Genomic DNA, 12123 nt, shown 5'->3' on the forward strand with positions numbered 1-12123 from the left:
TGGCAGTTCTTAATATTACAAATTGCAGAAGAAATGCTAACCTTACTTGGGAGAGAAGGTTTTTGCTTCCAGGAGTTTCTTATTTCATTGTAATTGCAGATACATTCCCTATCCTAGTAAAAAACCTTTTCTTTTTTATGATATTTATCACACATTTTTCTTCCTTGGAAGCAGAAACAAAAACTGCCTAAATTGTTGTTATTGTGTATTTTCACTTGGACATTTTTAAAAGGAAGTGTATATGTTAGTACTCTATGAAGTTAAAACTACCAGTCATATATTAACATAATATTATTGCTAAAAAGTCAGACCCTGTTTGAGTAATACTGCATCATGTTCATCTGGGACAAGCATTAATTGCCAATTACAGTCTTGAAATAGATGGAGGAGAATATAAATTTTAAGACACAGAAATATTATAATCACTTAGATCTTATTTAATACTAATGACTTTTTTTAGAATAAAAATATATATACTTTATAGTTCTATTATATATCATTTTTAGAAATTATTACACTTAGTTTTCTATACATGCATATGTATCTATTGAAATTCTTCATGATTTTCTTTTAGTCTTCACTTCAGCCAACAAAGAATGATAAAATTATGACCTCTTTATTAGAAAATTTTTTTAAGATTATTTTGTGAACATAATTTTTTTTTTCCCATGTCTAGGATAAAGTACGAACAGAAAGCTATCGAGACTTTATATACCAAAATCCACACATTTTTAAAGATAAGGTGAGTAACTGAAGCCACATAATGTTACTCGCTTTTATTATAATTGCTGCTCTGGGGTACAAAATTTTGATAACAGAAAAGTGATTGGTACTGCCTTTATTCTATATGCTATCCTATATCAAGTTCATTAATTACATAGGTGCTACTTATTGAAAAACGTGTTTTGAGCAAAGAATTTTTCATTTACAGCAAGTATATGAATTTTTAGTTTATATTTGAACAGTTTTTTTTTTTTAATTCTTTTTTTTTTAAACCCTTGTACTTTGGTGTATTGTCTCATAGGTGGAAGATTGGTAAGGGTGGGCAATGGGGTCAAGTGACTTGCCCAGGGTCACACAGCTGGGAAGTGGCTGAGGCTGGGTTTGAACCTAGGACCTCCTGTCTCTAGGCCTGACTCTTACTCCACTGAGCTACCCAGCTGCCCCCTTGAACAGTTTTAATATTAAAGAATATATTAAGACCTAGAGTAGATGTTTTCACTTGTGGACGGTAAAATAGTTCCCTTGCTTTCTAGCTAGACAATCTCAACTAAACACTAGCAAGTCATCTGTTGAAGACTAGAATGTGGTTAAATAGATTTTTAAGGAATTGCTGTTCTCTAGTAAATTTTAGTTAATTGTTCATCTACTTATAAATTTACTAGTACTGAAATTAGAAATCTTTCTATGGAGTTTTAGCATTACCTCTTAAATTCTGATTGTGTCAAAAGGAGATAATGCTTTGTGGAAGATGAGATAAGAAAGGTAATTTAGCGATTCAAGTTAAAACAATGAATGTCAGGTGTTCAAATTGTAGATAACTCATGTTAGTTGTTTTGGGTTTTTTTGCTTCATATAGCAATGTGGTTTAATATGTTTAATATATAATAATAACCAAGTCCCTGTACTAAGATTCATTAGCACTGAATTCTTTCTGTGGAGTTTATCAGAATTACTCCAGAAACTTGACCCCCATTGCCCACCCTTACCAATCTTCCACCTATGAGACAATACACCAAAGTACAAGGGTTAAAAAAAAAAAAAAAAAAAAAAAAAGAATTACTCCAGAAGTTCATTTTAAAAATCTAACTTAGAATTTAGAACTAAGTCTTTAGGTGGCAAACAGCATCCTTGTGAGATAAATAACCATATAATGGATATTTTGGAATTTTCTACCCTTGTTAAACTGTCTCAAAACAAACTCTTAGATCTCATTAATTTAGGATGTTGGATGGATAAAAAAACTTAATGAAAACTCTTTTTAAAGCAAAGTTAGTTTGACTAATTATCTGGCAACATATAAAGAGAGGAATTTATTTCATTATTCTTCAAGTTTCCATTTATATTATAAGACCTGTCTTCTGCATGTTGTTTACTGATTTTTTAAATAGCCAACTTAGTTTTTCTTTTTTTACTGTGACCTCAGATATTTTTCAGAAATAGGATATTTCTCTGCTTATTTTTCTTTTATTTTGGATATTATTCTGTGTGTGTGTGTGTGTGTGTGTGTGTGTGTGTGTGTGTGTGTGTATCTTTTTTAATTAAATTTTTTTTCTCTTGCCATTGGAAAAAAATGACCTGAGTGATAAAAATGTGCATTATTCTTCCTTTTGGGGAATGAGTCCACTATTTTATCCAAGCAAATATTTATCAGATATTCCTTGTTTACTTTAGCTTGAGATATTTTTTCTATTTAGTTCTCTTAAAATTAATTCTGTGAAACTGAAAGAGAAAAGAGAAATAATGAACTGTACATAAGGATCCTTATTAGCTACTTTTATTTATTTTATGTGGATTTATTTTGTATCCTTAAACTTTGCTAAATTTTTTAATTATTTCCACTAACTTTTTAGTTGATTTTCTTGGGTTCTCTTAAGTATAACATCATACCATCTGCAAAGAGTGATAGTTTAGTTTCCTCATTGCCTACTTTAATCTCTTCAATTTCTTTTTCTTCTCTAATTGCTACAGCTAGCATTTATAGTACAATATTAAAAATAGTGGTGATAATAGGCATCCTTGCTTCACTCCTTATCTTATTGGGAAGGCTCCTAACTTACCCCATTGCAGATGATACTTGGTGCTGGGTTTAAATAAATACTGTTTATTATTTTGAGGAAAGGTCCTTCTATTCCTATATTTTATAGCATTTTAAATAGGAATGGATATTGTATTTTGTCAAAGGCTTTTTCTGCATCTATTAAGATATTCATGTGATTTCTGTTAATTTGGTTATTGATATAGTCAATTATATGGATGGTTTTCCTAATGTTAAACCATCCTTGCATTCCTGCTATAAATCTCACCTGATCATAGTGGATAATCCTTGTGATGACTTGCTTGTAGTCTCTTTGTTAGTATTTTATTTAAGATTTTTGCATCTATGTTCATTAAGGAGATTGGTCTGTAGTTTTTTTTTTTTTTTTTTTTTCTCTGTTTTTGGTCTTCCTGGCTTGTGAATCAGTACCATATTTTTGTGTCATAAAATGAATTTGATAAGATTCCTTCTTTGCTTATTTTGTTAAATAGTTTGTGTAGTATTGGTATTAGTTGTTCTTTAAATGTTTGATAAAATTCACTTGTGAATCTATCAGGCCCTGTGGGTTTTTTCTTGAGGAGTTACTTGATTACTTATTCAATTTCTTTTTCTGAGATGGGATTATTTAAGAATTCTATTTCCTCTTTTGTTAATCTAGGCATTTTATATTTTTGTAAATATTCATCCATTTCACCTAGATTATCATATTTATTGCCATGTAATTGAGCACAGTAGCTCTTACTAATTGTCTTAATTTCCTCTTCATTAGAGGTGAGATCACCCTTTTCATTTTTGATACTATTAATTTGATTCTCTTCTTTCTCCAATACTTTATATATTTTGTTTTTTTCAAAGTACTAGTTCTTGGTCTTATTTATTAATTCAATAGTTCTTTTACTTTCAATTTTATTAATTTCTCCTTTAATTTGTAGTATTTTTAATTTAGTTTTTATCTGGGGATTTTTAATTTTTTCTTTTTCTAATTTTTTAATTTGCAAAACCAATTCATTATTCTCCTCCCTCTCTATTTTGTTGAGATATAGATTTTTCCCCTCAGTGTTGCTTTGGCTGTATCCCACAGATTTTTGATATGTTGTCTCCTCATTATAATTTTCTTTAGTGAAATCAGTGATTGTTTCTGTGCTTTGTTCCTTGACCCACCATTTTTGAAGAATTAGATTATTTAGTTTCTAATTAATTTTTAATTTGATTCTCCATGAACCCTTATTAATTATAATTTTATCTTATTATGATTTGAAAAAATTGTATTTATCATTTCTGCTTTTCTGCATTTATTTGCAATATTTCTATGCCCTATTACATGGTTGATCTCTGTATATTTACCATATACTTCTAAGAAGAATGTATATTCCTTTTTATCCTGTTTAATTTTCTCCAGATATCTATTAACTCTAATTTTTCTAACATTTCATTCACTTCCCTTACTTCTTTCTTATTTATTTTTTGGTTTGATTCATCTAGTTCTGAAAGGTGAAGGTTGAAGCCCCCCACTAGTATGGTCTTACTATCTATTTCCTCCTCAAGCTCCTTTAATTTTTCCTTTAGAAATGTAGGTGCATATTTGCATTTGTTGCATAAATGTTTAGTAATGATATTACTTCATTGTTTATAGTACCTTTTAGCAAAATGTAATTTTCTTCCTTGTGTCTTTTAATCAGATAAATTTTCTTCTTTAGCTTTGTCTGGTATCATGATTGCTACACCTGCTATTTTTACTTATAGATGACACATAATAAATTCTGCTCCAGCCTTTTACCTTTAATCTGCCTCAAATGTATTTCTTATAAACAACATAGAGTCGGATTCTAGTTTTTAATCCACTCTGCTATCCTCTTCCATTTTATGGGTGAGTTCATTCCATTCACATTCAGCGTTATAATCACTGACTGTATTGCCCTCAATTATATTATCTCCTTTAGATCCTGCTCTATTCCCTTTTACTCTGTTCCTCCTCACCAATATTTTGCCTTTTGTCCCTTCTCCTTCTGATTACATCTTCCTTTCCTTGTCTTATTCTCCTTCTACTTCTCTGTGGGGTAAGATAGAATTCTATACCCCACTGAGTATGCTTGTTTTTCCCTCTCTGAGCCTCCCCTCTCTATAATGATGTTTCACGCCTCTTTATGTTATATAATTTACTCCATTCTATCTCTCCCTTCCCTTTTCTCTCGGTGCAACCCTTTCTTTCACCCTTTGATTTTTTTACATATCTTTTATATACATACATATCATACATATTGTTTCATATCATCACATTTACATATACATCATCAGTATGTATATCATATCATCATAAATAGCTTACTTCCCCACCTTCTTTCTGAGTAAATTACTTCTATCTTCTCTACTACTACGAGTAATTTTTGAGAATTGCAGAAATCCTCTTTTCATGTAGACATAAAATCATTTTGACCTTAATGAGACCCTTAAATTTTCTCTTATTTACCTTTTTGGACTTCTCATGTCTTGCATTTGGACTTCAGATTTTTTTTTTTAGGTCTGGCTTATTCCTCAGAAATGCTTGGAAATCTATCTTATGGAATGTCCATTTTTTTCCCTTGAAAGAATATACTTAATTGTTTCCTGAATATCATATTCCATGTCTTTTGATCCTGATTGTAGCTCCATGGTATTTGAATTGTTTCTTTCTTGCTACTTGAAGAATTTTCTCCTTATCTTGGTAGCTCTTGAATTTAGTTATAACATTCCTGGAAGTTGTCATTTGAGCATTTTTTTCCAGAGGTGATCTATGAATTCTTTCAATTTCAATTTTATTTTCTTGTTTGAGGATCACTGGGCAGTTATCTTTGATAATTTCTTGTGATATGATGTCTAAAGTTTTTTCTTGGTTGTGGCTTTCAGGTAGTCCAATAATTCTCAAATTATCTCTCCTAGATCTATTTTCTGATTAGTTGTTCTTTCAATAAGATATTTCATGTTTTCATCTGTTTTTTCATTCCTTTGATTCTGCTTAATGTTTCTTGGATATTTGGGTTTATCAAACACTAAAGCATGATCATTTACTACTACTATGTATTATGTAGCTAATCTACTCCACTGATTTACTGCTCTATTTCTTAGCCAGCACCAAATTGTTTTGATGATTGTAGCTTTGTAATACAGTTTGAGATCTGGTATTCCTAGATTACTTCCACATTTTTTTTTCATTGATTCCCTAAATATTCTTGATCTTTTGTTCTTCCATATGAATTTTGTTATAATTTTTTCTAGTTCTAGAAAATAATTTTTGGGCAATTTGATTGGTATAGCACTTAATAAATAAATTAGTTTCAGCAGGATTGCCATTTTTATTACATTGGGTCAACTAATCCATGAACTATGAACATTTTTCCATTTGTTTAGATCTGACTTTATTTTTGTGAGAAGTGTTTAGTAATTGTGTTCATATAATTTTTGGGTTTGTCTTGGCAAGGAGATACCCAAGCATTTTATATTAAGCCAATTCTATTTGGTGCTACTTTGACCTTCGGTGTTGTCTAAAATGGTTTATTTATGTTTTGAAATTGTCGTTTTTATTATAACTCTTTTGAGCTTTTCTACATTTCTACTTGTTAGTTCCTTTTCATATCTTGCATCCAATATCCTTAATGCTAGTTTCTTCCCTTGGAGATCGCCATTTTGCCCTGTATAGATTTTGTTTTTATATAGTTATTTGTTAGTTGTATGTTGTCTCTCCCAAAAGATTGTGGAACATCTTGAGAGCAGAGACTGCTTTTCTTTATATCTCTAGCACTAATACAATGTCTGACACATAGTATGTTTGTAGACAGAATGTATCTAGTGGAGAATGAGAGACTGAATATGTATGAGAAAAAAAGGAGACTTTTCTGGACCAAGATATTGCAGTATGAAATAGGAGATGAGATTAGCTTTTAGCAAGAAGTAGGGAAGGGCTAAAGAATGGGTAGTAATGAGCAGATTGAGGGAGTTGTTGACATGTGGCCTCCATCTCAGTGAAGGAGGAAATGATTGTCGTCTGCTAGGACAGTGGGATCTGGGATGGAATTGAGAATTTGAGAAGAAAGAAATGAGGAGTGAGCTCCTGGGAGAAGAGAATAAGGATTGCCTAGCAGTAGTGAGTTCTCTGACTGATAACAAAGATTTACATTGAATGAAATCAGATCCACTTTCTGAGCTAGTCCAGCGATACTTAGCAGCTTGGAGATTGTTGAATTGGATGGGTTCAGGGACAAGATTGAAAGAGCTGGATGGCAGTTTACTTAAGGTTAGTACTTAATGGTCAAGGAATAGTGGAAGATTAGAATTTGAGATTGTTTGGCAAACCAGGTAATCCAGGAGATCAAGTAGGAATTATAGAGGCAAATGAAACAAGAGTAGGGGAAGTGACCTTACTATATAATGACAATCAGACGAAAGGATTTATAGGCTCATCAGTTTAGAGGCACTAGGAACCTCAGCCACCTCATTTTATAGATATGGAAAATTACTTTCAGGAAGATTAAAAGACTTCTGAAGTCCCACTGGCAGGAAATTTTTAGTCTTGAAACTGGATCCTTCAGCTCTAGAGTCTTCAAAGCACTTTGCACTGTATTAAAAGAGCAGAGAGTAACACCCTTACCTTCATACCATGATCTTTAGATAGAACATCAGGAAACTATTGTAGAGTCCAATGTGCTTTTAATTTTTAAAATAGTTGTAAATTTTTAAAATGTATCAGGTCACAAATCTCCTATAGAGATTTTATTTCTTACCCTCATTCTAACACATAAAGTGACATAAAGTGACATGATACTTTTACTTTGCTTGCATTTAATATTCATCATTAATTCAGGATATTCCCATTCAAATCAGTTCTTTCCATCTTTGCTAAAAATAATTGCAAGTGTTTACTTTTCAGCATAGAATTGATAAAATATCTTTGAAGTTCTTTTTTATCATTTTTGAACTATTTTATTTTTACTTATTTATTTGTTTTTTGTTTGCTTCTTTTAAAATGCACCCACATTTTATGCTATGTACACAATAGATATACTCATGAAATATTTTGTTTTGTATGTTGTTCTACCTTATACTAAATTGCATGACCAGTTCATTGCCTATTTATGGCACCTACTCAAGATATATTCATTTTTTAAAAATTTATTGATGCATCATAGTCATTTCTGGGCATATTCAACATTATCTTGTGATGTTTCCCTTTTAAAAAAAGAAAAATAGTTAAGTAAAACCAACTGGACAATGACTGCATCTGTCAAAAGTGAGAATATACAATTTTATACAAACATTATTCTCTACTATTCCAAGTAAACTTCATCTCTTCTCTAGGGCCAAAAAGATTGGTTATTATTTAAGTAAGTGTTTAACTTTCTTTGAAAGTTCTTCTTAATGCTATTAGTTTGTAAAGAGCAAATATAAATGCATCTGTAACAGTACTTTTTCTTGTAATAAAATGGAATCAGATCCACATTTGGATTGGTAATTTTTTTGTTTTAGTCATTCCTCATCGGAAAACCGTTTATATTGTAATAGATGTTAGAACAACAGAGACACTTATATGTACTTCTATTTTTCTAGGTAGTTCTGGATGTTGGTTGTGGAACTGGAATTCTCTCTATGTTTGCAGCTAAAGCTGGTGCTAAACGGGTCATTGGAGTTGATCAATCAGAAATAATTTATCAGGCAATGGATATCATAAGGTAGATGAAATTTTTACCCCATTTTAAAAATGAATGATAATTTCAACATTTGGTTCTCTTATTTGTTATAAATTATGTTAATATCAACAGGATGTCAACCAGAATAACTAAAGTACAATTTATGGGATTCAAATACATTTTTTCTCACTCCCAAATCTGAAGGAGAACAGTTAGGTTAGTGTGGGACCTCAATTTTCTTTTGTGTAAGGATTAGATGAAGGAATTGGGCATGTTTTACAGGGAGAAACAAGACAGGGTGATAAAATTGTTTTTAAGTATTTGAAAAGCTGTCGCCTAAGAGAATTAAACTATTCCTCCCAGGTTCTAAATAGTAGAGTCAGGAGCAATGAATGAGTAGAAGTTGCAAAAATAATAAATTTAATCTTTAATACAAGACGAAATTTCCTAACAAATAGAACTATCTAGAAATGGCATAAGCTTTCTCTGGAAATAATGAGCCTCACCTTAAGCAAAGGTGGAAGGATAACTTATCAGGCATATGGAAGAAGACATGGGTTGTCTTTTTTTGTGACAGCCAGAAAAAGTCTAGTTACCAATGAGAGTCATTTCAGAATCAGTTATTTCTGTGCAGTTCAACCATTGACTAGTTAGAGCAGAAGTCAAATTAAAACTCTCAAATGTGGTATCAATTTGGGAGTTCTCCCCTACCAAACAGATTGCAACTCATCTATGATTGCCCCTCTTATGCTGGTGTTAAGCTCCTTTTAAAAAGCTATCCACAATCAGCTGGCATCATAAATCACTTTTCAAAGATTTTGTAAAATTAGATTGACATGTAAAGAAATAAAAATCCAAATACAATGAGGTATACAACTAATCCTAAATCATTAATTATAAATTGAGCTAATACCAGTTTTATGGAGGCTTTAGTAGGATATTTCTTTGAACTCACACTCAATACAACTTTTCAGGCTTGCAGATTAAATAAGTATTATAAGGTTTTCGGCCCTCTTTGGAATCCATTTCTTATAGGGGTTCATCCCATTAATAAAAGGAAGAACTATCTTATTCCACTTATTCAAAGGTCAGGATAATTTGCCATTATCTCCATTCCTATATATATTATATATGCCTTTCTCTCTAATAATATTAGATAGAAACAGAAAGAGACTGTTAGCAATTATATAATGTGTCTCTGTATATAAAGAAACATGAAGCCATGCCACTGTCTTTTTCTAATTAAAGTGGAGTATTTTTTTCATATACTTAAAGTGAATTCTTCTTCCTCCTAAATTTAATAAGCTCATTGATCATTTAAGTCAGAACTATCTCATTTGCTATTTTTCCCAAATATCATCACACACATAAACATAAGTTATAAAACTTGCTTTCTTGTTGACGCTGTATTCCAAAACAAAAACTAATGTGAAAACATAGCCTTGAAATGCAATTTAAAATAATGTGACAAGGTTTATATAAAGAAAGAAGAAGCAGTTTCATTATAGCAGCGCCCTATAATATTTTATTTTGAAGAGGAAAAATCCTCAGATAAAAGTTAGACCTAAGGATCTAAATGTTTAGTTTAAACAGAAGTGTTTTAGAATAGGTGGGTCAGTAGCAAGTCCTGCGTTATTTATTATGAATGCACTGGTTCTAATGTTTGAAAACAAACAAAATTACCTCCTATCTTCAAAGCTACCTATGAAGATTTTAATAATCAATTAGATTTTGCTAATTCATTCAATATTGATTAAATATATCTACCTTAATGCAAAAAAATTGACTATAACATTTAAAAAATGTTAAACTATAACGTATAGAAAACATTAAAAGTCATTTGCAATGGAACACGATTAAGTAGCCATTATTTTGCCATTTTTTCTCATATTTTCTTCTGTAAGAACTTTTAATGAAATAAAATAAGTATTATTTTAATAAAATTATTTTCTTGACTTGAAATCAGTCAGAGTGATTGTAGAAGTAATAGATAATGGAAAAGGAGGAGAAAAGATAAGGATTTTGTTAGGTAATACATTTCACCATCTTCTCTTAACATTTGCTTTCATGATAATGGTGTATATTCAGTAAAAACTGACTTAATGAAAGGTAAGGAAATTACTCAAGCTTAGATTATATGTGGTTATTGTATTTCTATTTTTTTTTAATTCAGATAACTTAATTGATTTAATCAAATAAACACTATGTATTTATGCACTTGCATTGTGTAAAACTTATGTGTAGTTTGGCTATGAATTTGTGCTGTCCTTTTCAAGGTATTTTTAGCAAATGGAATAAGCATGCCATTTCTGTGATTTTGCAACTTAAATCACATTTGCATATATCTGAATTTCCCCTGAGCCCTGGGAAGTAGACTGGGGTATAGACCACTCTTCTATTAAGATCCCACTTGATTCTTACAATTACCTAAGTACCCCATCATATCTTTTGCAAAAAGTAATTTTATCTTGTCTTTGCTTATGCTTATTCTCTCAGATTCTTGTTCTTGTCTTATTGCTGCACCTAGCATTTCTAGCACTGTATTGAATAATAGTGATTATAATAAGAATCCATGGTTTACTCCTTATCTTCTTACTGAAAAGGTCTCTAGTTTATCCCCGTTACAGATACACTATTTATCATATTAAAGAAATTTCCATTTATTCCTGTGCTTTATAGCATTTTAACAGGAATGAGTATTGTATTTTATCAGAAGCCTTTCCATATCTATTTATATAGTCATAATGTTTTTGTTGCTCTTGTTATTAATATGGTCAATTATGTTATAGTCTTGCAAATTCTGAATCAGCCCTCTGTAATTAGTTTAAGCCTGGTCATAATGTATAGTCTTTGTTATATGTTGCTATACTCTTCCTTGCCAATGTTTTATTTAATTTGTTTACATCAAAATTCATTAGGGATATTGTCTTTCAGTGTTGACTTTTCCAGGTTTAAGTATTAAGGCCATATTTGTGCCATAAAGGGAATTTTGTAGGGCTCCTTGCATTTTTTTTTCAAAACTCATGTAAATTTGATAGTTAATTTTTCATTAAATGTTTGATACCATTCTTATAAATCCTTCTCAGGTTCTTTTCCACTTTTTTGTTTTGTTCATACATAGCTTGTTCAGAGTTTCTTTTTCTGAGATTGGGTTGAGTGCTCTTTTATTTTAATTTGGACATTTTTGTTTTTGTGAATACTAATCCATTTCATTTAGATTGTTACTTTTACTGGAATATAACTGGAAATTATTTTTCCTTTTCAAAATGAAATAGTTCTTAATTTCTTTTTTGGTTTCTTTTGTTCTTCATTGGTTGTGAATTATCTTTTTCATTTTTGATTGTATACGATATAATGTCTAGTTATTATTATGTATCTCAATCAAGTTAAAGAAATGTTAATCCTCCTGTCTTTGAGTCTTGGGATTCTTATTGGTGCCTACCATGCTGCCTCAGGTTTAGAAGGAAAGTTGGATTTGTAATCACATTGTGTATAGACCTAGAATTTTGCTTTTGAGGAAATAGATGTTCAAAAGATTTTAAGTTATTTTCCATAGATTTGTTAATGGTGGATCCAGAACTAGGATCCAAGGCTTTTGGTCTTCCAAGCCAATATTCTTTTCATACTCTGTAGTCTTCAGCCTTGTCATATGCTGAGATCTGTCAATTCAATCACCTCCATCTACCTAGTAAACATTTCTTTTTCAAT

At 30.8% G+C, this 12123-nt stretch overlaps 1 protein-coding gene across 2 annotated transcripts in view; it reads left to right on the top strand.

The window, feature by feature from the left end:
• PRMT3 (protein arginine methyltransferase 3) overlaps positions 1-12123 on the top strand; it is a 181508-nt gene that overhangs the window by 28604 nt on the left and 140781 nt on the right. For both annotated transcript variants that reach the window (XM_044680312.1, XM_044680311.1), the window contains exons 8-9: positions 677-742; positions 8336-8457. In XM_044680312.1, coding sequence (XP_044536247.1) covers positions 677-742; positions 8336-8457 — 188 coding nt within the window. The remainder of the gene's footprint in view (positions 1-676; positions 743-8335; positions 8458-12123) is intronic.

Source organism: Gracilinanus agilis, chromosome 6 (genome assembly GCF_016433145.1).
Source record: "Gracilinanus agilis isolate LMUSP501 chromosome 6, AgileGrace, whole genome shotgun sequence".
In the NCBI taxonomy this organism is placed as follows: Eukaryota; Metazoa; Chordata; class Mammalia; order Didelphimorphia; family Didelphidae; genus Gracilinanus; species Gracilinanus agilis.